General features: G+C 57.0%; 8 protein-coding genes across 8 annotated transcripts; 3 read left to right on the top strand and 5 right to left on the bottom strand.

Moving 5' to 3' along the window:
• Positions 1-1514: 1514 nt before the first annotated feature.
• On the bottom strand, positions 1515-3594 carry B0T26DRAFT_650622 (Endonuclease/exonuclease/phosphatase; the record flags this gene model as incomplete). The annotated part of the gene is made up of 3 exons (XM_060438196.1): positions 1515-1900; positions 1961-3391; positions 3465-3594. 3 exons carry the CDS (start codon positions 3592-3594, stop codon positions 1515-1517), a joined length of 1947 nt encoding a protein of 648 aa, XP_060293909.1.
• A 3049-nt stretch (positions 3595-6643) lies between these two features.
• On the bottom strand, positions 6644-8432 carry B0T26DRAFT_741650 (cytochrome P450-like protein; the record flags this gene model as incomplete). Its single annotated transcript, XM_060443999.1, has 4 exons — positions 6644-7292; positions 7376-7608; positions 7673-8278; positions 8367-8432. The coding sequence occupies 4 exons, from the start codon at positions 8430-8432 to the stop codon at positions 6644-6646; spliced, it is 1554 nt and encodes a 517-aa protein (XP_060293910.1).
• A 1504-nt stretch (positions 8433-9936) lies between these two features.
• Positions 9937-11836, top strand: B0T26DRAFT_752805 (uncharacterized protein; the record flags this gene model as incomplete). The annotated part of the gene is made up of 3 exons (XM_060445578.1): positions 9937-9955; positions 10021-10223; positions 10286-11836. The coding sequence occupies 3 exons, from the start codon at positions 9937-9939 to the stop codon at positions 11834-11836; spliced, it is 1773 nt and encodes a 590-aa protein (XP_060293911.1).
• Positions 11837-12318: 482 nt separating this feature from the next.
• On the bottom strand, positions 12319-14355 carry B0T26DRAFT_611174 (uncharacterized protein; the record flags this gene model as incomplete). The annotated part of the gene is made up of 1 exon (XM_060435901.1): positions 12319-14355. A coding segment is annotated over one exon (2037 nt), but the record flags the coding sequence as incomplete, so codon positions are not given.
• Positions 14356-14946: 591 nt separating this feature from the next.
• On the top strand, positions 14947-15516 carry B0T26DRAFT_752807 (40S ribosomal protein S20-like protein; the record flags this gene model as incomplete). Its single annotated transcript, XM_060445579.1, has 3 exons — positions 14947-14988; positions 15083-15229; positions 15355-15516. The coding sequence occupies 3 exons, from the start codon at positions 14947-14949 to the stop codon at positions 15514-15516; spliced, it is 351 nt and encodes a 116-aa protein (XP_060293913.1).
• Positions 15517-16170: 654 nt separating this feature from the next.
• B0T26DRAFT_613327 (uncharacterized protein) lies at positions 16171-17238 on the bottom strand (the record flags this gene model as incomplete). The annotated part of the gene is made up of 1 exon (XM_060435934.1): positions 16171-17238. A coding segment is annotated over one exon (1068 nt), but the record flags the coding sequence as incomplete, so codon positions are not given.
• An 8084-nt stretch (positions 17239-25322) lies between these two features.
• Positions 25323-26701, top strand: B0T26DRAFT_677035 (glycoside hydrolase superfamily; the record flags this gene model as incomplete). The annotated part of the gene is made up of 2 exons (XM_060440048.1): positions 25323-25781; positions 25880-26701. 2 exons carry the CDS (start codon positions 25323-25325, stop codon positions 26699-26701), a joined length of 1281 nt encoding a protein of 426 aa, XP_060293915.1.
• Positions 26702-27003: 302 nt separating this feature from the next.
• Positions 27004-27766, bottom strand: B0T26DRAFT_752812 (uncharacterized protein; the record flags this gene model as incomplete). Its single annotated transcript, XM_060445580.1, has 4 exons — positions 27004-27017; positions 27091-27480; positions 27533-27635; positions 27743-27766. 4 exons carry the CDS (start codon positions 27764-27766, stop codon positions 27004-27006), a joined length of 531 nt encoding a protein of 176 aa, XP_060293916.1.
• Positions 27767-27970: the final 204 nt, after the last annotated feature.

Here is a 27970-nt window from a genome sequence, read left to right on the forward strand (position 1 = left end):
GAGAGCTGAGACGCGCCCCCTAAAGGTGAATGCTTCTGGAAAACTGAAATTTCCAGTCGTACCCAGCAGGGGACCGCATGACAAGTGCTTATTCAGTGCCATGCTAATGCTTGAAGGGCTTTCTACCGCAGCTAAGCACCCGGGGCGCCGCAGGAACCCGCCGCGCCTGCATTTCCGCCTCGTAGCGCCGAGCGCCGATTGCCCGGGTAATTCTTCTGCTGACCACTGTGGCATTTCCCGCCCCTCCCCCTTCAAGCCACAAGTCTTTTTTTAACCCCCGATTGCACACTCCCGACTCGTTTCAACCAGCGCAGGGGAAATTGCGGGGAGACGGTGAGCCACAGAACAAAATGGTTTGCCTGGTCCGGAAATGACCGGCTCTCTGCTCTATAATTACATGCCAAGACAATTCGCGCGTTACTAAGGGCATAGCAAAGCCCATCGACCCCCATTGCTCAGGCACCAATGATTTGTGTGCCACGCGAAAGTGAGGTTTACTTGCTGGGGTGGTCGTGAGTGAGCTGCACCCCAAACAGTCCCCGTGATTTTGTTCTTCTCTTTTCGAAGCAGCGCCCCAAGCAGGTAATCAGGGCGAAGGAGCACCGTATACCTAATCTCTCGAATAATAGAAATGTCGGTGGGTCACTTCCATCATGCAATCAACAACAGCAAAGATTGCATAGGTAAGAATCTACCTAGAGCAATGTGGGTCTGGCTAAGTTACTCATTGGATATTCAAGAGCAAAAGTGATCCACCGTCGACTAAATATATCCTTATATAGATGTATACTATAACCGTGACCACGGTGTTAGATAGAGCTTACTTGGTTCCTTAAGCAGGCAATATACATTGAGTAGCAATCCAGAACGACTATATTACCCGTGCATTAGGAGCTTGCCCTTTGTTCATTCATCAGACGCCCACACCCTCTGACCACAGGTGCTACTACGCCGTATAGACAAACGACCAACATAGTCGAGCGGAGCCTACTAACGTATTTGATAAGCGAGTTAGCCATGATAAGCAAGTTGGCCACCTTAACGAGACCGGGTAGCGTGCGCAGCCAAATGCGATAAGAAATTGATAAGATCACTAACAATTTACTAACATCTTTTGCTTGTGCCCCACCAAATCTCGTTAAGGTGGCCAACTCGCTTATCATGGCTAACTCGCATATCATGAACGTTATTATAGTTGTGAATAGTGGCAAAGTTGGTGGCAAATGGTGTGCGTGGCTGTAGCCACTTCTAACAAATCCACAGTTCCAGCAACTTCCAGAACCTCCTTTCTTTCTGACAGTTGTCCATCCACCCTCAGCGGAAGAACTCCCCGTTCCTTTTTGCTTCCCTCCTCCATTTTCTCCCAGGCTGCTGATATATACTAATTACAAAAGACAAAGACGCCTTCGTTTTCTTTCTTTGGGCGCGACAGAAGGGTCGCCCCGCCCCGCCCGCCGATGCTGTTGTGTTGCCGCCTCGCTAATCAGAACCCCCCCCACCCCCCCCGTGAAGCGTCACTGCCGACCACTCCAATCGCTGCTCCATATAAAAGTTTTGCATCGAAACTCGGTGCCCTGCTCCTTGTCTCCGCTCGGGCCCAGCGGGCGGGCACACACGTAGAAGAATCGGCCTAGATAAAGAAGGGAAGCGTTTGTTAGTCGAGGCAGAGTTGACAAGGTTGGGGTGGTGGTTTTCAGGGAGCCTCGATTTTGGGATCTGGCTGTGAAAAGGAGCGGGCATTCAGGGAGAAAAACCAAAAGGTGGTACTCACCACAATTAACGCCGGGCTTCTTGGTGACCAGGCTCTCGCAATCGTCGCCATGCTCACACTTGGGCACGACTCTCTTGCCAAGCAGCTTGGACCACGACTCCTTGGACTCGATGGGGTCGAATACCCTGTCTGTGGACGGGATAGGTCCAGCAGTGCTGCTGGGACCGGTGTCCTTCCTGCCCTCTTCACCAATGCCAGGCATGGAGCCCCATTCTTTGTCTTGGGCGGAGGTCCGCGTAGCCGCTGACTTTGCGGAGTGTAGATTGCTCGCTTGCCAAGTCGGGGGAGAAAGGCCGCCACTGACGTCTTCGGCCTCTTTGTCCGGACTGGTGTCGGAGATGGGCGTTGTCGCTGGCTTGAAGAAGCTCGCTAGACTCCGCTGCGATAAACTGGCTTTCGATTTCGCTGCATTTTCCTTATCAAGAGATGCCTTTGTCTTCTTCGGTGGCCTGCTCGAAGAGAACGGGGGAGGCTCGGCTTGGCGTTTGGAAATAGAAGGCTTTGTCGACAGAGCTGGGGCACTGGAGGCCGTGTTTGAAGAGGCTGGGTCGGAGGACTGCGACGTAGAGATTGAGCTTGGGTGTAGTTGGGTTAGGTGTTGCGTGAGAAGAGTGGCATCGTCAAGCTTCAGCTTGTCTGGGCCGTCGATGCTTGACGATGATGCTGGGTTCGCTGCCTTGCCATTCGGGTTTGCTTTCTTGAAGAACATATCGCGGATGCTTTGCCGCCGGTCAAACTCAGGGATGAGCTTTGCTGACGTGGGAAGAAGGTCCTTGGGCGACCACTCCCGCAACCGCTTGCCATCTTTGAACATGCCCTCGGGGTTCATCAAGTCTTCTATGTGTGTCTTGCTATTGCCGTCAAAGCCGACAGTGTTATCGATTCTGGCGTAAACAGGGCAGTGATCGGATCCCAAAAGACCTTCCTGGATGTTGGAGTCGACGAACCAGTCTCTGATGCCGGACGTACACAAGACGTAGTCGATACGGCTTCCATAGTTGCCTGGCCTCGCGTTCTTCTTAGTCTCCCAGCAAGTGTACATGCCCTTGCGGGCAGGATGGAACTCTCTGCAGAGATCCCACAGCACAGGCTCCTCCCGGCCTTCATCCCGTTCGCCATCGACGCGGCCTCCAAAGACGATCTGGTTGAAGAAACGACGCGAAGGCATCGAGAAGAAGTCGTCGAGAGACATGACCTCCTTCCGCAGCCGTTCTAGAAGACCTGCGGTGTCCATCTCGGAGCGGATGATGTTGAGATCGCCGCAAAGAACGACCTGCTTCCCGAGCGCAGCCAGGTTACGGACCCTGATATCTAGGGCGTCGATGAAACCCTGGCGAAACTCGGACCTGGTCTCGTCTCGTGTGGCCGGGCTGTATACGCCGATGAGAACAAAGGCGGGGAACTCGAGGATCATACAGCGGCCTTCGGAGTCGAGCGTAGGCTCATCCACGAAGCTCGAGAGCTGACCGGGCCTTGGGTATCCGCCAATCTGCTGGTCGACGGGGAGGTCGCGAAACCTGGTGGTTGAGTTGGGAGGGCAAAGGATGCCGGTAATGCCTTCTTCGGCGCGGATGGGCGAGCATTTGGAGGAGCGAGTGTAGATGGCCACGCCAGAGTACCCTGAGCCAGCATTAACAGGTGGGCCTCACGAAGAACGCGGTGACTCGGCGCGGGCGCGGATAGAGGCACGAACCTTTCTTGTACTTGGGCAAACTGAAGTGGACATCCCAGCCGGGGACAAGCACCATGTCGTCCTGGAGGTCTTTGCGCTGGATCTTGGTCTCCTGCATGATCACGATATCGGCCTCGAGCGTGTCGAACATGGACTGAAGCGGATAGTGTCAGCGGCGGTCATTGGGTCTTAGGATCTCGCGTCTTGGGGCACCGACCTGGAACGTGCGGTTCTCTCGCCATGGCTGGTAGCTGAAGGGGTTCCTGGACAAGGCGCAAAAGGTGCCGATTTAGCCCCGGGCGAGGAAACAACAAGACATGACAGAAACGAGGCACGGGCTGGCACAAACCTTATGCCATTTACTGCGAGCAAGTCAGAGACACGATGCACTGGGACACGGGAACGCGAGCAGAAGGAGCGGAATGGGCCTCGTACCATTCCACGTCGTAATGCGGAGCCCCATCTTCCCTCAGCCCTGGGGCCTACAGCGCCAAGCACGGGCGGCTTCTTCGCTTTGGGGGGTTGCGTGGCCCGCGCATGTACGGCAAGCTACCTATCGTATCTTGGAGATCTGAGTGCCGGCCGCCGTGTATAGTGTCGAGCGTCGGGCGTCGAGTATCGGGCGTCGAGCGACTAGACAGAAGCGACTTGACGAGAATCGAGACGGCAATTGCGCAGCGCACGGCTAAACCACGTACCCAAGTTCCCAGGTACGCAGTCTCGGGTGCTCACTGCACACACGCACTGCTTCGCTCTGGGGGTATCTGTATTTGCTGCCAATTCAGCAGGAAAGCCCGCAGCAGCATGGAATCACTCCCCGTCTCCTTCTTGTCTCACCGCCTCACATCAGAGCGTACTCACCCTTGCGCGGCCCGCCACCCGCCGTGGGCCATTCCTGCCACTGCCACCCTTGATCCGCGAAGTCACATGACCCGCCGACCCCTCCACTCCTACCCCTCACTCCTCAATTTTCTTTGCCACAGGCATACAACATACCTCCTTAGGCCTGGAGTATTAGGGCAGGTATTTGGCCACGGTTGACTTGTTGAGTTTTGATCATCACAACATTGTGTTAAAACCCAGCGGATATCGCGTCTTCAATTAACAACCACCAATCGATAGTTGACTCAACGCTCTATCGTAACGGTACCTTCCCCAGCACCGTCGGTACCGACAGCCGCACGCGATGTCCGAACGCCACGAGATGGAGCGGCTTCGGCGTGAGCCAGAGGCAGCAAAGGCGCGAGAAGAGCAGGAGCGACGCGAGAAGAGCAGTTCATGCGCGAGAACTAGATGACTACGCTTGAGGAACACCTACACAACTGCCACTTCCACCTCTACACAAAACTTACGTTCGCCCACAAGTCTAAGTTCTCGACGGGATTTACAAGGGTCGAGGGTAAATACTACCCAAGCGGCTTCGTCCGGCTTCGAGGGCAAGAAAGGAGGGTTCGTCCATGCCAAGACACTGCCTCGCTGCCAAAGTGCTCCACTACCCCAGCTTCTCAGCGGGGTTTGGCAGGGCCTGATTGGGCGCGGCGCGACGTTGGGATGCTCTCTGCCTGTGCTAACATTGCAGTGCAGTGATTTGTAGTACAATTGGGACCAAAAGTCTTGCGCTACTTACACACTAAAAAAGCCATCAAATCCATGGTTGGCCAAAATGACCCTCTACCTTCAAGGTGGAAAGTCTTCACCATTTTTTCACCCTTTTTCTTCCTTTTCAACTGAAAAATGCTCGGCATTTCAAAGAGCTTCAGAACAGAGCTTTCAGAAGAAAAAAGGGCCCAGATTTGGGCTCTCCACGTCTTCGGAGCGACCGCAACCATCATTTCGGCGCAAGTGGGGATCGGCAGGCTTACTATCAACAGGACTATACAAAAAGTAACGCAAAACCTGGCCAATGGCCTCGAAAACCTATTCGGCTCAAAGCTTAGAAGCGGGCGCCTAAAGAACCTCGATGACCGAGCGAATCGAAGGCTGATTCGTACAACGCTGTCTCGAATAGACATCCTTGTAGCCCTCGGGACGCCCTCAAAGTCTGGGTGCAAGATCAACCGTCTTAACCGTCAGGAGTATACCGATCAAATCTTTGTTCCTCATTTCCTTCCTTTCTATAACCGAATGAAGGAAAAGGACGGTCACGGCGTTCAGATATAAGAGGATGGAGCTTTCTATCACACAACGGGTTCCTATGTAAGGAAAAGTACACGCACCTCACCAAGCACCTGTCAACGCGCACTCCCTTGCACGCGTTGACCATCTGGCACCAACGGGCCAGACCACTGCCGGCTGGCATGAGCCGCTAAGCCAATACCGGGCGCCTTGTGCCCACAAGCACATTCGGGACCGAGCCCCTGAGCATGTATATGAACAATGGCCCTCGACCTCTCCTTTGCGAGGGCTAGGTTCAAGTCTTACGCCAATACCAGTCATTGCTCACCCTTCCGTTGCCTTCATTGTGACTACCTTGATCAGGCGTACCTGCCCTCTCTTACATCCTAGGTCATTTGAAGAAGGCTTTCGACGTCAGGACCTTTAACTGGCCGCCAAAAAACCCGGATCTCTTGCCCATTGAGAATCTATGGCACTGGATGAAGCTCAAAATAGGGGCACGAAGGCACAGGATTAAAAACGTCACGCAGGTGGCGCAGGCCATTGAGGAGGTTTGGGCGGAAATTACTCCTGAAGTCATGAACAAATTGGTGAATTCTATGCCTGAAAGGATGGATTTACTTGGCAGTCAAAGGGCGGGCCGACCAAGTATTGAATGAGGATCATTTTGGTATATTTTACACTTATTTTGGCCTAAAATTGATGAAGTTGCGATTTTTGGAAGAAAAGGGGATGTGTAAGTGGGTGGCTCAAGACTTTTGGTGCCCCATTGTACACGTGTAGGTATCGTAGCTTAGTGGTTGTCTGTGATGTTATTATGGGGCTCTGTTCGCAGAATCACACAGTTACTGCAGTTGATCCGTAATCATGGCAAATAGTGTTTACCGATTTTCTCCTCAGTGACACAGGTCCTTGAGAAGGTTCGACATGCAATCTAGAAAAATGATGCGTCGATCAAGGCTAATGCGTGTGGCACATCGCGGCCGCCCTCTCAGTCTCGCGGTCCAGTGCCTCTCCACCTCAGAACCCCCCACCGGCCTTTCAGCACGCACCTCCACCATGGCATCGCCTCCCCAACCTACAGTCTACACCCGCCTGCGAAACTCGACCATGGGGCCGTCCTTCAAGCTCGTAAAAGTGTCGACGAGCTGAAACTCGCCCTCGCGATGCCTTCCCCATTCCGCGCCCAGCTTCCCGCCCTCGCCGACGCCCGCCCCGTCGCCGCGCGCGCGGCGCAGGTCGTACACAAACAGCACGCGCGCTAGCGTCATGGTCATCTCGACGTAGGCGAGGCCCTTGCCGATGCAGCCGCGCGGGCCGACCGAGAACGGGCAGAAGGCGCTCTGCGCGAGCGCCACCTCGTTCTCGGCTGCCGTCCACCGCTCCGGCACAAAGTCGAACGGCCGGGGGTAGTACTCGGGGTTGTGGTGGATCGTGTACGTCGGCGTACCCACGACAGTGCCCGCGGGCACCTGCTCGCCGTCGATGGTGGTGCCGCCCGCCAGCACCTCGCGCGGCAGGAGCCCGCCGACCGACGGCGACAGCCGCATTGCCTCGTCGATGCACGCGCGCAGGTACGTGCACGTGCTGAGGTCTGGCCCGTGGATGGCGTCGACCGTTGGGAACCTGGAGCGCACTTCGGCCGTCGCCTTGGCCAGCGCCGCGGGGTGTCGCACGAGGTAGAACAGCGTCGCGGCCATGGCCGTCGAGGTGGTGTCGGAGCCGGCAATGATGCTGGTTTGGGGTTACGACAAGGTTAGCATTGGACGACACGGTGGGAGCAGAACAGGACGGGATGCGCGAAGTAGGGAACGCACAGCAGGTTGGATTCGCCCCAGAGCTCCGGCGTGCTGAACCCCTGGCCGGTCTCGGGGTCGCGCGCTGTGAGCAAGTGGTAGAAGAAGTCGCGCCGGTCCGAGTCTTCGCCAAGCGCGGTCCGCTCCACGAGCTGCGCCCGGCTGTACTTGATGTAGCGGGCCCTTCCGGCCGCGATCTTGTGGAACAGCACTTTGTCGAGGCCGAGCCTGTCGATGACGGGCATGGTTCCGCACTGGTACCAGGTCAACAGCTGTTTGGAATGTATGCGTCTAGCCTTTCCCCGCGCAAGAACTCACAATTAGATGTCTCTGCGCCGCCACGCCGACAAGGTCGACGGCGTAGCGGTTGTCCGGGCGGTCGAGCATGTGGAACGCCTTGCCGAAGCAGAGGTCCCCCAGGATGTCCATGGCGAGCCAGTTGCACCAGTTGGCCATGTTCTTAGGCGCCGACCAGCCCCTCTTCTCGTCTACCGCCCGGCCGAGGTCTCCCAGGGCCTCGCAAAACTTCCTGACGTTGGCCACGACGTAGCGCTCCACCTCTTTGATGTTGCTGTCGGAAAAGGCACGCGAGAGCACGCGCCGCTTCCGTGCGTGCACTGCCTTGTCCCGGGTGTTGTGGGTATTGGGGGCGGGGTTCACAAAGGCGTCGTAGAACTCGGACTTGCTCACGTTGGCCTTGAAGCCGTAGATGTCTTTGAGGCCCGTGTTGGAGTTGACCGACAGCGAGCTGGGGCCGAAGCGTACAAACCTGCCGTACTTCTCGTGCATGCGCCAGAACTCCAAGTGCCTATCGCCTTTCCAGGCATGGTAGAGCATGTAGAGGTTGGTGACCCTGGCGAGGACTGGCCCTGGGTATTTCGCCAGCGGGTGGAAATAGAGACGGTAGACGGCGACACATATTATCTGGCAACGGGTTTGTTAGCCTCGTGGGCTGTGTTGACTGCTGGCTAGTGCTCAATTCTTTTGCAAGCGTAGGTATCACACAACTCACGTAGATAAGCACTCCCGCGGCCGATGCCCCAAGCCAGAATTGGAGATGAGCCACACTGAACCCCATGATGCTGGAGCTTTAGGTACTAAAACGGGGTTTCAACGGGCTATGTCTGTCCAGATATGGACGGCGCTGGATATGTGCCTGGTTCGAGCAGAAACGAGGAGGTTCTGCAGCCTACGTAGTGGCATTGGGGCACTGGCGCTGTTTTACACAGCATTCGGGCTTATCCTTCGTCCGGAGAACATGGAGGGTGTGTCACGTCTGGTGACTCCATTGGGTCCCCTCCCTTCATGTTGTGGACAAATCGAGCCAGTCGCTGCTCGAGCAGTTAGCACAAGTGTGTAAGTCCCCTGCAATGAGGATGCCCACCGCATTGGCAAATGCGAGTGCTAGACTCCTTGAGGGCGGGAAGCTCGGCTTCCGGCGGCATAAGCGGATTGTCTTATTTGCGCTGCTGACATGCTGACATGCTGCTCTGCCCGCACAACAATGATGTCGACATTCCTCTTACGGACGAGACTAGCATCATGGTTTGGACGGTTGCGAGGCCGATCGAACTCTATCCGGCTCTGGCGCGGAATGTAGAATGGAAACAGCGGGTCTTGATTTTGGGGAAGAGCGCTGAGCGGGTTTCCTCGGATTTGTTGGCGAGACACATTTTCGTAACCCCGAAAGTCACCAGGATTCCAAGGCAAGAATATTCCAGGAAATGTCCAAATCATTGACAACGCAACGGATTTTGCAGGATGATCTCCAGCGCAAGTGCCACAAAAGCATTGGGGTGGATTGCCCAGTACGGCATGTTTGACTGGAGAATCGCTGGAGAATCGCTCTCGGGCCCCTGCAAAGGAACTAGCCAGGTCTGGAGGCCCGAGACAAGAGACTAATGGAAATATAGTTGACTTCGGGGTTCGCAATCTAGCCCTCGCTTAGACGAAAATCCGGGCTGCGATACACCAAAGAGAGAGTTAGCTTTGTTGTTTTCTTTTCTCGGTTCAACGGGGCCAAGGATTCATCGGCGATGATTGGTGGGCCCGTCCGTCGCAGTTCGCTGCAACTGTGCAGCAAAAGGCCGCCCCACTTTGGACCCAAGATCTGTTTTCACCTCTGCAAGGCTGAGAGGCTGATGGACACCGACCCCAAACGGGGCCCCTTCGCCAAGTCGCAAATCCGCCTCAACTTTTGGCCCTCGGCCAAGCGCTGCAAAGAGTCGCACCCCGACTGACCACGACCGGCTCGCCATGAAAATAGTGCGCCGCTGCATTCGAACCAATTCCGGGCGAAGACGGGCGACAAGATGACGGTCTGCAAGTTTTGGATGCAGGGAAACTGCCGAAATGGATGTACGTATGGATACAAAGACCTCTTCCCTATCCCCCTCCACTCCTCCGCCTATCCCGCGACGCCGATCAATTCTCCCAATTCTCCCGCTTCGGGAGACGTTTTGCGCTGACCACTGTGACTTCCGTCGACCACAGCAAACTGCCGATTCGAGCACCCCGCCAAGTCCGCTCCGCAACCCGCCAACCGATTCGGCGCTTTCGGCGGACAGCAACAAACCCAGACAATGGGCGCGCGCCACCCAGGTTCGAAGACCCCACCGCGATTGCTCTCTCCTCCATAAACACCTGCGTTGACAGTGTGGCTTTAGATCCTGCGCCGCCGTACAATCTCAGGGCAGAGACCATTGTGACCGACCTGACGACCGAGCTTCCGCCATGGATTCTCTCGTGCTACGGTCCCGGCAGAGACGCGCCCGAGCAGCTTTTCGGAGGCTATCCGCTCGAACAGAGTTTTGAAGAGATCAGGTTACACTATACACAGGCTGCAATGTCGGGAAACCCCCAGACTGCCGTAAGTTGAGCTTTGCGCGTCCAGACTAGCCAAGAAAAAAATTTCGCTGACTCGCTCGCCAGTTGAACGAGATCGAAGGTCTCTACCAAAATGCCCGGCAGCAGATACAGCACACGACTAGCAATGTTGGCGCAGCAATACAATTTGTGATGGACGGCGCCAACAAACATCCCAACAGAATTGACATATGTCGGCAGGGGACACAGGTCGGAGCGGCAACCGGAGAGTTTGGGAAGGACAAGCCGAGAGCCGCCGGCGCGTTTGGCGCGCCCGCAAATTCTTTTCAGAATGCGGCCCCGACTTCGAATGTGTTTGGTGCCCCCACGGGCCCTGCGGCTGGTGGCGGCGGGTTCGGACAGCCTGCGGTGATGGGTTCGAAGCCCAACCCGTTTGGCGCCCCGGCTTTTGGCCAGCCCGCTCAACCGCCAGCACAGTCAGCATTTGGGCAGCCAGCTCAACCAGCACAATCAGCATTTGGGCAACCAGTTCCACTTGGTGGAACATCGGCATTTGGGCAACCTGCTCAGGTGACATCAGCCTTTGGACAGACTCCTGCATTAGGGGTTAAACCCAATCCGTTTGGAGCGCCAGCGTTTGGGCAGCCAGCGCAACCGGCAGCCGGGTCGACGTTTGGTCAACCATCAGGGACGGCATTTGGGCAGGCGAGCCTCCCGGGACAAGCCAGTGGTGGTTCGGCTTTTGGGCAGCCTGCGTTCGGACAAGCGGCACAACCCAGCAGCGCCTTCCGGCAACCTGCACAGATCGGCGTGAAGGCGAACCCATTCGGAGCTCCCGCAGCAGGTGCCTTCGGCAATACACCCCCAGCGGCGGCAAGCAATGTATTTGGGCAGCCGGCCCAGCAAGCAGCAACTCCCTTCGGACAGCCAGCGCAGCCGACGCCGGCTTCAAACCCTTTCGGACAGCCTGCCGCACCGAACAACACACCTGCAAGCAACCCCTTCGGGCAACCAGCAGCAGCACCCACGAATAATCCGTTCGGACAACCAACCCTCCCGTCGGCGAGCCCCTTTGGAGCGGTAGCAAATGGTACGCCCAACGCAGGCGCGTTCGGCCAGCCGGCTGCTATCACATCGGTGTTTGGCGCCCAGGGGGCCCAAGCCTCTGCGGCACAACCGGCTGCCAATGCCTTTGGGCAGCCAGCGGCGCCAGCGCCTGACGCATCAGCATTCGGCGGCGGCGGGTTCTCGTCTGGAGCAGCTCCGGCGACGTCCGCCCCCAAAGCGGCGCAGGGTCAGGGTCCCTACGCCGCGGGCGCGACACGCCAGCATCCGGACGTCAACTCGTACAGCTCCAAGGGCCCAGACGGGCGGCTGCGCATGTTCAAGGGCAAGTCGGTGACATACCAGGCGCTGCGAGGCGGTGACAAGCCTGTGCCTGTGCTACGCAACTTCAACGGCACCGTCACCAAGGTCTGGTTTCCTGACGGCGCCCCGAACTACACAACCGAGACAGAGGCCGTGAACCCCGAGGCCACCTACCGGGATCCGGTAGTGCAGCAGCAGTGGAAGGGGTTCCTGGAGACCGGCAAGTTCGAGGCGGGTCTTATGCCCGAGGTCCCGCCTAGCAGGGAGTATTGCACTTGGGACTTTTAGGGGGCTCGGTAACGTAGGAGGGCTTGCAGGATGTCAAACTATTATCTAAAATCGAGATTGTCTTGTATTGTACTAGATCTAGGAAAGGCGAAACCAGGCAAGAGCGAAAAGGTGCATTTGGCATAGTGTAGCGTTCACGGAGTAAATGTTTACTGTATTATCTGAATAAGAAAAAACTAGAGGGGGATACTGTCGCGTCTACGGCATATTCTGCGAACATACGAAATAGGATCTTGTATATGCAAAATTGAAGGTTTATTTAGTCGTTGAGATAGACATCTAGGAGATATATTTCAGAAACAAAATAGTGAATAATGAGCGTCGCTGACAAGATCGGCCGCTCTTCTACCATCGATGATTTTACTCGAGAGCTCCAAGCGCTGAGCAAACAAAAGCCTATGTATGATCAAGACAGCGCAGCAATCTGCCAATCTATCGCAATGTATGCAAAAAACAAGACCAGCATCGCTCTAATGTCTAGCTTATAGACCGCCTCTAGCCATCTTCCTCGCACGCTGGTCGCGGCGGTTATGATTTGCCCGGCTGCCCTTATTGGCCTCCTTCCTACGTCTCGCGTGCTCCGAGTCTAACGGCGCCAAAGGACCTCCTCCGCCCCCATCGGCTCCTCCTCGTCCCCTTCCACGCCCGCGTCCTCCACCTCCGCCCCTGCCACCACCTCCCCGCCCACGCTTAGCCCCGCCCGGCCCCTGCCCCGGCCCCACGCTGTCGCTCCCCTCGTCGTCGACGCCCGACTCTCCCGCCCGCCACGCCGTCGACTCGATCGCCTTCTGCTCACCCATCCACTCGCCGTACCGCACGTGCAGCCGCCGGCGCACCTGCGGGCTGCGCCCCAGCATCACGGCCCAGCCCTCGACCGCCTCGTCCGTCATGCCCGTCTCGTCGCGCAGCCGCGCCCGGTCCACGCCGCGCCGCGTCGCGCTGTCGCGGTCGAATAGCCGCGGCATCGCCAGGTACGCGCGGTAGAGCGCGCCTTCCGTGGTCTCGTCCAGCGAATCTCCGCCGCCGCCCACGCCCACGTCGACCGTGCCGCCGACGTCGGCCGCGTCGTACGTGTCGTCGCGCTCGTCGTCGTCCGAGTCGAACGCCGCCAGTGCAGACAGGATCGCCGCCTTGTGGACCGGCGCGGCGGCCGTCCCGTCCGCCAGCAGCGTGTCCGCGTCCACCCCGCGCCGCTTGCCCAGCTGCAGCCGCGGGAACGCGTCCGCCGACAGCCGGTCCAGCTCGTCGTCGTCGAATACGTTGTGCCGCGTCGGCAGCAGTGGTGGGGTTGCGCGCGGCGCTAAGGCATCGCCGGGGTGTGGTTTTAATGATGTAGGGGCGGACAGCTGCTCGCTGCGGTCTGCAGACTGCAGGAGCGCTGGTAGGGAGTCTTCGAGCAGGTGCGCGATGACCTGCTCTGTGCCGTCGTCGCCGTACTCGCCGAGCAGTTTCGCGACGAACCCGGACCCCAGCTCGGGGAACAGGTCCTGGATCTGCGAGATCTGGCTCATCCGGTGCACGTGCATCTCCTGTTGCGCCTGCGCCTCGTCGAACTCGGCCAGCCCCTTGCCCTTGTCGGCTTTGCGCCGGTTGGCCGCCCGTTTCGGTCGCGCCATGCCGCCGCCGGGCTTCTTGAAGGCGGCCAGCTCGGCCAGGACGGACTTGGTCCGGCTCGACGTGCTGCCGGATTCGTCGAGCTTCCTCTCGAGCTGTTGCAGCAGCGGGGTGGATGTCACCAGCTCGGCGACAAGCGAGTCGTTGACGTTGGTTGGCCCCGCCTTGTGTGTGTCGGCGGCGGCTTTGAGAGAGTAGAGCTGGTCGGTTAGTGTGGATATCTTTTGCCCCTCCGAGAGCCCGACGAGGCATAGATATGTCGTGGCGATGAGGACCTTCCGGAGGGGCGGGTTCATGATTGTGTAGCAGCTGATGAGGCCGTCGAGGAAGTCGCTGCCGGCCAGGAAGAAGGCAGCAACAGCCGGAGAGGCGTCTATCAGGTCGTTTGCCCTCTCCAGCCGCTCCTCGATCGCCCTGAGGTCGCCGCCCCGTAGCCCGGCGTCCAGGTTCTTGATGAGAAACTTCTTGAGGCCGGAGAGCGAGGTATCAAGTTCTGTCTGAGAGGGCTCTGACAGGCTTGACAGAAGCCCGAGCGCCTTCTTCTTGCCGTAGACGCGGCTGAGGTCGGCGAGGAACTCCCATTGTGCCAGTCCACTGGGTGGCGAGGATGACTGGAGAAGTTTGGAGGTGAGCAGGAAGCAGTCTTTGAGGAGCCGTTTCGCCAGCTGAGAGGGACCAAGAACAGCCACGCCCCCAAAAACGACTTCCCGCGTAAACGAGGAGAGAAAGGTCGAGAGGCTCTCGTTCTTGGCCGAAATAGCCAAGAGATCTGCATCCGAAAGGGAGAGATGGCTGTCGACGAGGGCTAGCCACGCCTGGAGACAGGCCACCCATTCATCGGCGGCGAGCTGTTCCCTCCAGGCTGCTATAGGAAAGAGCGCAAACGCGGGGAGCTGGGATGCAGCACCCGCAGCAGCAGCCATGATTGCAAGTTGCTGAGAGTTTGCGAGTCCAGAAACCGCCAAGAAGTCTGCAAAAGGTTCAGGCAAAAAATGAAATAAAATGAATTGCGGATCACACTATGCCCTGCGTTAAATCGTGAGAAGTGCAGAAGAGTGCGACAAAGGAGCGCGGTTTGCAATATCTGTTGGTTCGTTCAGTTCAGAGTCGCCCTCCAAGCACCAACCCACCTTATATCCAATTCATTCATCTGCAGCGAGCGACAGGTTGTCGCTCTGCGTTTGCCCCTCCATGGCGGTCCGCTGTGGGAAACCTTGTCGCCGAATGTGTCATGCCGAAAGTTGAATGAACAAAGCCACAGTTTCCCCACACACAGCCACACGCTCCAGCCAGACCTCAAACGGTGGGGCTGCTGGACCGAGCCCTGGCCGGGCCCCACAGAGCGCACCGCTTGGACAACGGAAAAAAATACCAGTGTGCCTCACTTTTTGCTGCAGCGCCGAGTGAATCGCGTTCGAGTCGTTGAGGTCTTTCCACCGAGCATCACCGCCTAACGACACTTCCCCCAATCACCACACCCCCGAAAAACCGTCAAGATGTCGTATAACAAGGCTGAGAAGGACTTTGGCGAGGCGCCGGTACGTCTGCCCTCTTGTATTTTCCCGCCAGAATCCATTTCTGGCTCCGTGAAGCCCGCCCGCTGACATCTCTAATCGTTTCCCCGGACTACAGAAGACGCACAAGATCCGCATCACCCTCACCTCGCGCAATGTCAAGTCGCTCGAGAAGGTCTGCCAGGAGTTGACCGAGCGCGCCAAGACCAAGGACCTGCGCTCCAAGGGCCCCGTCCGCCTCCCGACCAAGACCCTCAAGATCACCGTATGACGCCCTCACCTGCAATTTTGCACAGTCGTCCATCCATCGCCGCCAATGAGGAGGATGGGGGATTTTTAAAAAGAAAGACCAACATCAGACGGCTAACTTGAACTTTCTTCTCTCTACAGACCCGCAAGACGCCCTGCGGTGAGGGTTCCAAGACATGGGACGCCTACGAGATGCGCATCCACAAGCGCCTGATCGATCTGACCGCGCCGACAGAGATTGTCAAGCAGATCATTGTCAACATCGAGGCCGGTGTCGAGGTTGAGGTCACGATTGCCGCATAAGCAGAGGTTGCGATATCGGGTGGTGGTGACGGACGGCGAGAGGAAGGCGATTGCGATGATACCGCGAGGAGGCGGGCGGCTCTGGCTACGCCGCACAAAAGAGGTGGCTGTGGCAGACGATGCTGCCTCCGTTGGCCCACGAGGGAGAAAATAAACCAAAAAAATTGAAGGACCATGGTCTTTGTCGTCATTTGGTAGCGAAAATGGCCGTGGCAGATTCTCCCATTTGTTCGTCCTGGAAGTCATGGTGTGATTCGTTTGCGGTGACTACGGCGTCTGGATTGAAAGGCACAGCATTACGGCCAGCAGCTCTCCCGTCGGTTGGTGGGGATGGCTGATATTTCTACAATCGAGGACAATCGAGGGCTTAATTGAACCCAGTGGTCTCCCATGAGCTTTGAGTACGCCAGGTCCAACAACGCATGCTAATATGACGGAACTGCAGAACAAGAAAAAATGTAACCGCCGCGTATCTATCCTCCTCCCATCTGCCTCTGACCCGGCTCAAGGTCGTCAGAAAGTCGTCAGTCACCCTCTTCCGGGGGTCTTGAGCAGCGACGCAACTCGATCCATCTCCTTGCTGGCCAATCGACTCCTAAACTTGGCAATGTCGGGTAGGACGTTGCCGTTGCGTTTCTGGAGCCGGTCTTCCATGGCCCTGTGAACCTGGTCGGAAACATAGGTCCCCTTGAGCCACCGCGACCCCTGGCCCGTGGCAAACTCTCGCCTGCCGTGGTGCACGCGCCAGTTGTCAAACACGATGCACTCGCCCGGCTTCAGCTTGGCCTCGACCATGTTCTCGGGCGCCTCGAGGCTGGCTTGGAACGCCGCCGCCGCCTGCTTCCACTTGGCCAGCGTGTATTTCTCATCCGCGGCGCCGCCCGCCGGCTCGCGTCTGAACGGCGCCTGGAAGGGCGGCGACCAGTGCGTCAGCTCGGTCAGCCCGCCAGCCGTCTCGGCCACGGTGCTCCGGACCATCTCGTAGCGGTGGGGCTCCTTGTCGTAGTGGAAGTGGACCATGGGCTGCGTCAGCACGTCGTAGAGGTCGGGGCGCGCCAGGCGCAGCTCGTAGGCGGCGCGCACGCCGTCGCTGAAGAGCGACTCGCCGCCGTCGCAGCTGTTGGCCAGGCAGTGCAGCAGCTGCAGCCGCGGCACCGGCACGTTGTACATGAGGTCCTGGTGCAGGCACAGGAACTGGCTCGTGTACGCCACGTTCTCCGCGTGCGCCTTGGACTTGACGTCCCACGTGAACCCGTAGAAGGTGTGCTGCAGGATTCCGATCTGGTTCGCCACGTGCTCGACCTCCTGCTCGCCGTCGGGCACGTCAGTGACAAAGATCAGTCCCGTCTCGCACAGCGCCGCGAACGCCCGCCAGAACGCCCCCGCGTCCTGCGTCCACTCCCGGTACGACACCCGGCACTCGCCGCGCGCCAGCAGGCCCTCGTACGCGGAGCGGTCCCAGAACGTGCGCGCCACCGGAAGCGCGTGCGGCGTGCGCACGCCGCCGTGGTCCCGCCGCCACCCCTGCACGTCCTGGCGCGTCCACGCCGACGCGTGCGTGTCGCCCGCCCAGACCACCCGCAGCGACCCGTCCGCGGCGAGCTCGGCGCTCTGCACCGCCGGCGCGTCGGGCAGCTCCGACGTCGAGAAGCTCTTCTGGCCCGAGTCGGCGTCGACGCACTTGGCGCACGCGCACACGTCGCGCAGCCACAGCAGCGACACGTCCAGCGGCGTCTGGTCGGCGCCGCCAAACTCGAGCGACAGCACGCCGTCCCGCACCGTGGCCGACGGGGCGGTCGTGCTGGCGCTGCCGTGTAACTGGCGGGCATGGCTCGAGCCGTGCAGGTTCCGTCTGGGCGCGTGTGGGAGGCGGTTGCTGCTGACGAACAGCTGTCGGACAGCATGCGGCTGGGTGGAAAGTCGCGCATCACGGAGGGCAGAGACGGAGACGGAGACGGAGACGAAGCGTCGTCCGAGGGTCGAGGGCGTGCCGCGCCCGAGACAGGCTCCGAGAAGCCCCGCAGCGGCCAGGGGTGCTTGCGGCGGCCGAGGCATGGTGGGATTGGGTGGTGTAGGGATAGAGGAGGAAGGCTGGAAAGGCGTTGGCAGCCGTGCTTAATCCGACATTCTGAGGGTCACGGAGAAGGGGAGAGGAGGCAGACAGATGATGAGTTGCCGACGGCAGCAACCCAGCCCATCGACAGCTGAGGCCAGCAGCAGGCCATGTGGAGGTGGGACGGACATGTGGACATGTGGGCTGGTGCTGGTGGGCTGGTTTCCGCAAACAAATTTCTCGCGATGGAGCTGCGGCAGGGAGCGCAAATGCGGGGTAGCTTCGGCTGTACGGAGCGAGCGAGACAGCGCACCACGCCTGTGATCGCGGCTTTCGCAGGAGGCGTAGCGTGTCTTGGCATGGACGACGAACCATCACTTACCCCTGAAAACGCACCTCTGAAGTCAACCGAAATGGTACAATCTACCACATACCACTGGGTTGATGTTTGCTGCTACCGACTGCCACTCCGTTCTGTGGTGGTTGTTAGCGCGTAATTACCGTGACACCTGAAGCAGAGCGTGTTAGAACCAGCTCCTGATCGAGGAAGTCCTTCATCAGATCTTGCAATGTCTCGTCCGCAGCTCGAGTAACGCCGGCTGTCAATATTGAATGCGTAGAGGGACGTACTGCGAGAACGAGTCGGGCGTGGTAGTAGTGCTTACAAGGGTAAATTATACTCTTATCACGGTATTCTCTATCGTCGATGAATTGGGAACCAAAGATAATGAGTAGGAAATACACAATCTTTGTAAAATATTAACTGGAGGGTCTCATAGACAGCACGTTACTTCCAGATCGAAAGGTGACCTTCTAGTGAGGTTCCTCGTCGTAACCAAGATTATTACCTACACCATCAAATAACTTCCGAAGTCTTTTTTTTATGTACTAGTTAAAACCACTGGCCGAATGACCCCAAGCACGCGGAGTGTTTGGCTAATGGGACGCGTTTCTCGAGGCCTGACTATAAACCAGCTCCAAGGAACTCTGCGAAGCCTAACCTTTCCGAACCGATGAATAATTTAGAACGTCATACTCATAGTTCCAATCGCACTTTCCTCATCCTAGCCCACTAGACACTGAAACTACCTTACGTATCCGGTACCTATATGGGATATGGAAACGGCACTAAGACGTTTGCTCTTAGCCTGTTAAAACACGTTATATCCGATTGCCGAAAGGCGATTAACCGCATGATGAAGCCATATTTGCTTTTTCCACCGCGACAAGGATGTTACGATCCTGGTTCAAAGGTGCAGTAGGCGTTGCCCGCTCGCGACAGATTGGCTGGAGTGGCATTTAGGGCGGGGCTCTCGGCGAAGTGGATGCAGCCAATCAGGGAACGCTCAGTATGATCAGTACGTCCAGGCGGCTCAGTTGGCCTTGGAGCGCACTGAGCATACGGAGTGCACTGAGCAAGACGGCTGCAGCCAATCAGGGAGCGCTCAGTATGGTCAGTACGCTCGATCGGCTCAGTTGGCCTGGGAGCGCACTGAGCATACAGAGCGCACTGAGCAAGACGGCTGCAGCCAATCAGGGAGCGCTCAGTATGGTCAGTACGCTCGATCGGCTCAGTTGGCCTGGGAGCGCACTGAGCATACGGAGCGCACTGAGCACATAGGATAAGGATTCTAATTGGTTGTCATAGTTCTATATAGGAGCTGGCAGAACGCTCCCCCTGGGAGAACGGTTCTGCAGCTATCAATGCATCTGGTTAAGCATACATTGGTTGTGTGTTGAAAGCCTGTCTTTCGCAATCTATGCACGATACTCCTTGTCTCCTGTCATCTCCTACCTGCCGTCCAGACCCCCACAATCCTAGGCTGGGCCTAGCTCCGTGGACCTGTTGTCCAGATTGTAACAAAGGATAGTCGCCTAAGTCTAGGCCTACGCTCTTCTTTTTTATGTCTGTTCCGTATGGTTTATATCAATTTATATTATATTGTAGTAGGAGTGCGCCGGATGCCTGCTCATTGGTACCCGTGTCTTGAGCTCCGATGTCTGGAGCTCCGACTACAAACCAACCTGGAAAGTGTCTATACGATTTTAATTTGATACGGAAGTCCCGGGGTTCATTCCTCTTTGAAAGCAAGATGTTTCGGGCGATCTAGTTTGTTGGGAGATTGAATCTGCACCCCAATTGACTAAGGCCATTCTCGTAGTTCTCCTCCATTGTTCCTCACAACAAAGCGAAGTCAACCTTCAAAGGGAAATGCCGAGACCACCATTTGCACTATCTTCCAACCCCCTGCAACTAGTGCTTCGTCGTTAACCAATTCACTGAGAGGCTTGAAGCAACCAGCCTTCACTCCTGATCCAATTTGAAGTCCAGAGCTACTTCTTTGGCCAAAGCGGCACATCTGCCAAGCAATTTTCCCGCCAACCCTCACCTCGGCGCCAATTCAGGGACCAGAGCGCCGTGGTTGGCCAAAGCGGCACCCATCGCGACCCATTTATCACTCAGACTCTCGTCCAGCGTGTAGTGCAAAAGAAAGGACCTTGGGTTCCAACAAGGGCAGAAACCAAAGCCATCCAGGCAGTCCAACGAAGTAGAGAGCTATCCTCCTCTTTTCCAGCTGGTAGTGCACCAAGTGCGATGGAGTCGCGATCCCCTTGAAGTCCAAACACCTCAAAAAAAAGATACAGGGTCTATACTGGGCGGCATCATGTTACTTGAGAAATACGGGGTTCCTAAAGAGGCCGGAAATGTCTTCGAGACAGGAAAATGGCTTGCCGGTGGCAGTTCCTGCTCAGGAAAGCGCGAAACGATGATCGACAGTATCCTGGTGAACTCCAAGCTCCAAGACACTGAGGCGGTTAGCGGCCAACACGTGCTCGATGATAGGATCAAGAAGGCGGGCTGGAACAAGAGGCGCTAAAGCAGTTTCCACTGTCGTTTCGCCAACCGCGCCCGCCATTGCGGAAGATCTGCTCTTTCGCCAGTCTTCCAGTTCACCCTGGTGAACCTCACCGACACCCAGGCCTCTCCCACCGTGATGATTTTTGGCACGAAGCTTAAATAGGCGGTACACTTTACTCTCTCAGTTTGTTTTCGAGGTTTTTTGCTTGTTCTAGTAAACTGGCTTGGCTTTTTCTGGTAGTTTCTTTCAAGGGCGGATTCACTTTTTCTTTCACAATCATTGGCTTCAACCACACCTCACTCTTGTTTCCCATAACACATTCCTGCTGTTTTCTCTGTTCTCTTATTCTCCGCTCCCCCCTCTTTGTTGAAATCCCCTTGATCAAATCACTGCCCGCGAGCGGTCATGTTACTCGCTCTATTTCTCCATTCTGGTCTACATTCACTCCTAGAAGGGTTATTGTTAGATATCTAGTTTCATTTGCCTTTCCAGTCTGGCTGCCATGAACATAGAGATTCAAGTTTCCCTTCCATCAGTCTCTCATTCATTTGATATGTCGGTGTCGAGTGTTAATGGTAATTGCACCCGCACGCCAACACACCGGGAAGATATCTAGATCTACAAACCCCACTTCCGGCTCATCCATGTATTCCTATACGCCTGAGATGGCCACAGGCACTGAGGACGACGTCATCACGTTCCCAGTCCCTGCGCCTAGCCAACCAGCCCGCTTAGAGCCCCTCAACCCTGCCCCCGGACCCGGGGTCCCGCCGGACCTACAGAGAGAAGTAGACCCTATGACTTGGGGCGAACTGACCTCATTCGATTAGCTCGCTTCGCCAACGATTAAGCAAATCAACGGCCACGTGCACTTCATCCTACGTTGCTGGCAGGGTAAACCCCTGACAGGAAGATACGCCTGGGTGCAGTTCAACGAGGAATTCGAACACTGGGACAACGCCGCCTGGGCGAAGGTCCCCGACCGAACGCAGACTACCCTACGCAACTGGCTCCGGGGCAACGGAGTCTTCGTGGCTATGGACGGTGATAGGATTCACAACAACCTACACCGGACCGCTACGGCCAAGGAATTCCACGTCTGGTCCGCCACGGACGTCAAGTACGAAAAAGGCCGGAACAAGGCCCTCAAAATCGACAGCCTTGACCCTGACTTCCTCAGGGATATCCAGGAGCCTAATAACGGCCCGGAGGAATCAGAAAAAGCAACCACGCTACCCCGGGAGCCCCTCACCGAAAGGGACCAATGCGGTCCTGCAGACGGCCCTCACCAGGGCTCCCAGTACCCTCAGCAACGCAGGCCTGCAGACGACCCTCACCAAGGCCTCCAGCACCCTCGATCCAGAGCTAGCCAGTTTGAGTACCCATTCATACTGCAAGAACCTCCAAACCCAAGGCAGCTTACCGACCTAGCCAAGATCTACGACGACATGAAGTACGGCGGCGATATATACGATATATTCGCCTCCAAGCTAGTCATGTCCCAGGACTGCTGCCAACGGCTCGGCATTAACCAGGGCCAGTACGCCGCAACCTTCCCGACCATGTTCAAGAGCCGGGCCCTGACCTACTACTACGACCGGCTCTACGGGCGCGGCTACGACTTCGCCGCACTATGGCCCGGACCAAGGCCTAGTTCGAGAGCGAAGAAATGTAAGTGAAGGCAGGTACGCCTAATAAGGTGGTCACGATGAAGGTAATGAGTAGTGTCACGACCAGGGCAAGGCATTGAGGTGAACTCAGTCCATTGGGTGCTATCGACGAAGATTCTAAACTGAGGAAGGAAAGAAGGAAAAGTCCAACAACGCGTCGCGTGCTCGCGAATAAGTTTTCATCTATCAGTGGGGTAGGTGGGGCCTCGAGGCGGCTTCTGATAGGCCCGGGGTTCTGGGCGGCTCTGGCTGCTTGAGGGCCAGTTTGGTGGACGGGTCCTCACAAGTAGAGTGAGTAATGACTATTATTGGTATCACGGCTCAGTCAACGTAAGGAGACAGGGCTGCAGTAATCATCGCTGAATTCGTAGAATCTAAAGATGAAGAAGGAAGCTATGACGGGGACCGCGCAGGGCGCGGAGAAATGGGTAGTTGTGGGCCACGTGATACGTCAGGCACGGACCACACTCCAAACAGGAGCCTGTCCAGGCCATGCCGTGACAATTGGTGTGAGACTTCAACCTGGCCCTCGCAAAGGAAGGGGACGAGGGCCACTGCTTATATAAATAACGGAGTGCTTGGGCCAGCGGGTGAGAGGTTATGACTAAGGAGTGAGGTCTCGGCCCGCTGGTCGTGTGTGTAGGTTGGGGTAGCACTACGCTACGTAGGGTCATCGACGAAAGCCCAGGAAAGTCAAGGATCGAATGCCTAGAGCTTCTATTCGAAAGGCTCAGCAGGGTTCAACACGCCCTGCCGGCTACCCACCAGTCAGAAGAGCTGCTTCGTGTGCAAGTCATCAACGCCTGCTGAGGGATGCCTGAATGCACCCTCTGCCTGTACAACCCAGCCGCAACCTACAAGGTGTACGCAACCAACTCCGGTCGGCAGTCAGTATTGCAACTGAGGCTCAGAGCCAACAGTTCAATACCCAGTTCAACGCCGCCAACACCCCCGCTCCTGAGGAAGCCCGGCAGTACAGGACTGACTGAATGTTCAAGGGCAACGGCCGAGAGGCCCGCTTCGGGCGTAAGGACCAAGGAAAACCACGTACCTTTCCGGCCCGAGGACCTTCGCCTAGTAAGAAGTGTCTTGTACGTGATCGAAGTTGACAGTGCATTGAATTGTCTAGCCAGATCTAAAAGTACAGAAAAGAAGGCTTCCTTATACTCCTTGAGAGAAGGCAAGGGAAGTGTTGTGATCAGCCCGAAATGAGGGCATTCCGAGGCCAAGAATGAAGGAAAAATAAAGAATGAAGCAAGTACAGAGGCATGATAACCAGGGCCTGGAAAATGTGGTTCAATTCCATGAAAGGTGGGTCAATTCCATGAAAAGTGGATCAATTCCAGGCGACAAAGTGCTAGGTATGCGGCAAGCCCGGCTGCTGGTCGACAACTCACACGACAGAAGAAAGGCGCTAGGCCTACGATCGATTCAGAGACAACAAGCATATACGAAGTAGTCAACGGTCGGCCACGTACGCTCAGTTCCTAGCCTGGTACTAAGGAACCTAGAGCTTCGATGACATCTGCGAACGATGGAATATACCGCCGTTGACGCCAAGCAACAATACGTCGAGCAGCGAGCCCGCGGCGCCTACATCGCTTCCATCTGTCAACCTGAAGCCTGCTTCGACCTATCAACCGCAGCGCAGCACCAAGAACCTACGCCGGATGACTTTAGGGCCCTCAGCCGACGAATTGAGTGGCAGATCAACAACCGAGACCGCGGCCTGGCATTCGTCCCTCTAGACCTAACCAACGCGAAGCTCTTCATCTTCGTCGACGGCTCCTTCGCTAATAACCGTGACCTTACCTCGCAACTCGGCTTCGTGATCATTCTAGCCAACGAGACTACGATAGATGGTCAATTTACCATTCGTGGCAACCTCATCCACTTCTCTAGTACCAAGAGCAAGCGAGTTACACGTAGTGTACTCGCTTCCCAAGTCTACGGCATGGTGGCAGGAGTAGGCATGGCCTACGCACTAACCTCCACGATTCACGTCATGACAACACACCTCAACCTTCCTTCGATCCCTACGGTCGTCTATACAGACTCGTACTCGGTTTACAAGTGCCTTGTCAAGCTAGGGACAACGAAAGAGAAGAGGCTGATGATCGATATTATGGCCCTACGGTAGTCGTACGAGCGTAGAGAGCTACACGAAGTCAGGTGTATCCAGGGCAACGACAATAGCGTCACGGTCCGTATGGAAGGATGGGTCTCTCGGTAAGGTAGGCCCGGGTAGATGCAGTATATCAAGGACCCGGGTAGATTCAAGGAAAAAAGGTGTAATTTAGCAGCCTTTTACGCGTTTTTCTAGCCTTAGGCTTTTCCGGCCTCAAAATAAAAGATGGCCAGTGTTGGAACAACGCGCTAGTCAGCCACACAGAGGTGCCGGCGGAGGCGCAGGGTCACGGAGCCTATATAAGCTATATAAGTGGCCTACGGCCACCTCTTTCTTCCAGCCACAACAACAATCATCACTTGAACCACCAGTTTTCAGCGTGCAGCTATGCCCTGTTGCCTCCAGTACCGGTACCTGATGAATCCAACAGGTAACTATCCACGAGGGACTGCTAATGAGAGGAGAATAATAATTAGCTTCTTTCCCTCCCGTATTACAGCAGGTAATTACATGCCTACTTACCTGCCTACCTTCGGTACAGGGCCCGTGGCAGATACCAAACGCTGGAATTGCCCTTCTGATGTTGGAAAGTGGGGCACCGCAGCTAAGACCAGGCATGGATGCTCCGATCCTCTTGGGGTCTGGAGGTGATCAAATTACCGCTGACCTGCATCGAATTTACCCTAGACATTTTACCTGCTGGGGCATGCGGAGCCGCGATTCTGCCCTGGCGGTGGTCTTTATTTGTCGTCAGCCCCAAACGCAAGAAGTCGTCGCTATTCCCAGGAGATACCTAAATGGCGGTAATAATTAGTATTTTCAAATCAAGTGCCCATTTTCAAGAAATCACACGGGTGCGCGCCCTCAGTGTCGATGGCGCCCCATCCCATTCCTCCCCTTCGAAGATTTCCCGGCGCGTTCGCGGATATAAGACTTTCCCCCCAATCGAGAAATCTTCCGGAACCCCCAATATAGACAATAATTTATCAGCGTCTTAGTCACGCGGGTCGCGGCTTATATAGTCCGCCATGATATCTCCATGCACCCATCCCCGGTTCCACGGTCGGCTTTCAGAATCAAATATTCGAGCGAACATGAAGCTCAATGCCGCCATCGCCGCCCTCGCCGGGCTCGCCGCCGCGGCTCCAAGCGCGGAGCTCGACCGGCACAGGCGCACGCCACTCCTCGCGGGGCGCGCCGACTGGCCGAACGGCCCGCTCGTCACGTCAGGCCGCTGGGTGCACGACGCGTCGGGCAAGAACGTGACATATGCCGGCGCCAACTGGCCCGGCGCGGCCGACGTCATGATCCCCGAGGGGCTGCAATACCAGTCGATCGCGACCATCGTGTCCAAGGTCAAGAGCATCGGCATGAACGCCATCCGCCTGACGTTTGCCATCCAGATGGTCGACGAGATCTACGCCAACGGCGGCAAGGACGTCACGCTGGAGAAGGCCTTCGCGCAGGCCCTCGGCCAGGCCAACGGCGCCAAGGTGCTCGCCCAGGTCCTGGCTAAGAACCCGAACTTCACGGCGGCGACGACGCGGTTGCAGGTGAGTTGCTCGATAAAGCTGACTTCTTTGCTCACGTCGGCTGTCGTCCCGAGGCAGAATCAGAGCGCGCAGGTAATGATGCTGACCTTGACGCACAGGTCTACGACGCCGTGGCCGCCGAGCTCGCCAAGCAGCAGATCTACGTGCACCTCGACAACCACATCAGCAAGGGCATGTGGTGCTGCTCGACCGACGACGGCAACTCGTGGTGGGGCGACAAGTACTTCTCGGCGGCCAACTGGACGCGCGGGCTGGCGTACATGGCGGACCACGCCAAGGCGTGGCCGGGGTTCGTGTCCATCGGGCTGCGCAACGAGCCGCGCGAGCCGTCGAGCAAGGGCCAGAGCGCCGCGTACAACTGGCAGACGTGGTACGAGTACATGAAGCAGGGCGCGGCGGCCGTCCACGCAGCGAACCCGGACCCGCTGATCTTCCTGTCGGGGCTGTCGTTCGACACGTTCCTGACGCCCGTGGTGCAGGGCACGGCGCTGAGCCCCGGGTCAGGCAAGTTCAGCTTCGGCGACTTCGCGGGCTACGCTAACAAGCTGGTGCTCGAGATCCACAACTACGACAACAGCGCGACGAGCTGCAGCAGCCTGCAGAACAATTTGTACCGCAACGGCTTCCAGGCGCTGACGGCCAGCGCCGTCAACGTGTTCCCCGTCATGATGACCGAGTTCGGCTTCCAGATGGACGCCACCACATGGAAGGGCGTCTACGCCAGCTGCCTCGCCGCGTATTTGCCCGCCCAGAAGGCCGGCTGGACCATCTGGGTCCTCGCCGGGAGCTACTACATGCGCTCCGGCCGCCAGGACTACGACGAGAACTGGGGCCTGCTCAACCACGACTGGAGCGCCTGGCGCAGTCCCAGCTACATCGACGGCGCCCTGACCGCCATGGTCAAGAATACGCTGAGCTGAGGGCGCACGCAGAGTTTGGGTGGGTGTAGGCATTCGAGTGTAATTATTCAGATGCAAATACATTATTGTGGGTATTCAGGAACAAGCCTTAGTGTTGTGGGTACGCGTGACGTCCCGCCATGATGATAGCATCTTACTTGCAAGTTGCAACCATGTTAAAGGTGGGATATCATTGCGTAAACGCCCAACTACGGTTTACGGAAAGAGAATAATTACAAGCTCTTATGTCTATCACACTCGATAAGCTAACGGGTATCAGCTGGCTTCTAAACCAAACACCACATGTCCATCCCCTCGGTTTTTTACTTTCTTGTCTCTATTTTCCTGTCACATCTGTCCAGGACACACCAATGAATGGGTATTCACAACTAATTCAGACCACAGCCGACCTGCTCTTCCGAAGCAGGCGCGCCATTTATGGAGCTCGGGCCGCTGCTTGTGCTTGTGCTTGCGCTCGACCTGGTCGGGCTTATTGAGCAGCAGACCCACAAACGGGCCCGTGGCCTGTAGGGCGATGAAGACGAGGAGCACGGTGTACGAGACCTTGCCGGCCTCGTCGCGGCCGGCGTTGAGGCCCAGATTGATGGCACCGCCGACGATCTGGCCCGCCAGCCGGAACGTCAGCCAGTAGCCTAGCGCCTTGCCGCAGTTCCACGACTCCGGGTACGCGATGACGACGGCCGCTTCCGCCATCCAGAACACGCCCGCCGACACGCCGCACAGCGCCGCCCCCAGCAGCACCAGCCACTCGTTGCCGAACCGGTTGTTGACGTACAACCCTGCCGCGTAGGGTGCGAAGCCGACGCCGGTCGGGAACCGGGGTCAGCTTACTCCTTTTGCCTTTCATGCCTCTCGAGTTTATGGCGCCCCAGATGCCCGGCGCTGCAAGGTTGCACAGCCCCAGGATGGTTATGTTGTAGAAGGTCGACCGGTTCTATCGCACTGTGTGTGGTTTAGGGTGGCTTGTCAGTGGCGTGGTTGAGGTGGTGGGAACCGGGTTAGTGACAGACCTTTGTGCTGCTCGCTCTTGGGAGGCTCGACCTCCTCGGCGTTGTGGTTGCCCATCGTGGCGAGAGTCGGTGACGAGACTTTGGCGGCACCGGGTTGTCACTGTTGGAAGATGGCGTGAATGGTTGGCGGTGGACGAGGACTGTGATGCAGACGGCGAGCAGGAGCTACCGTTTTGTATTTAGAGTGGCATATGGCAGTCCCCGGTACACCTGTTGCGTACAAATTTGTGTACCGAAACGGTGTTGTTGGTCTCGGCCT

Source organism: Lasiosphaeria miniovina (assembly GCF_030549165.1).
Source record: "Lasiosphaeria miniovina strain SMH2392-1A chromosome Unknown B0T26scaffold_5, whole genome shotgun sequence".
In the NCBI taxonomy this organism is placed as follows: Eukaryota; Fungi; Ascomycota; class Sordariomycetes; order Sordariales; family Lasiosphaeriaceae; genus Lasiosphaeria; species Lasiosphaeria miniovina.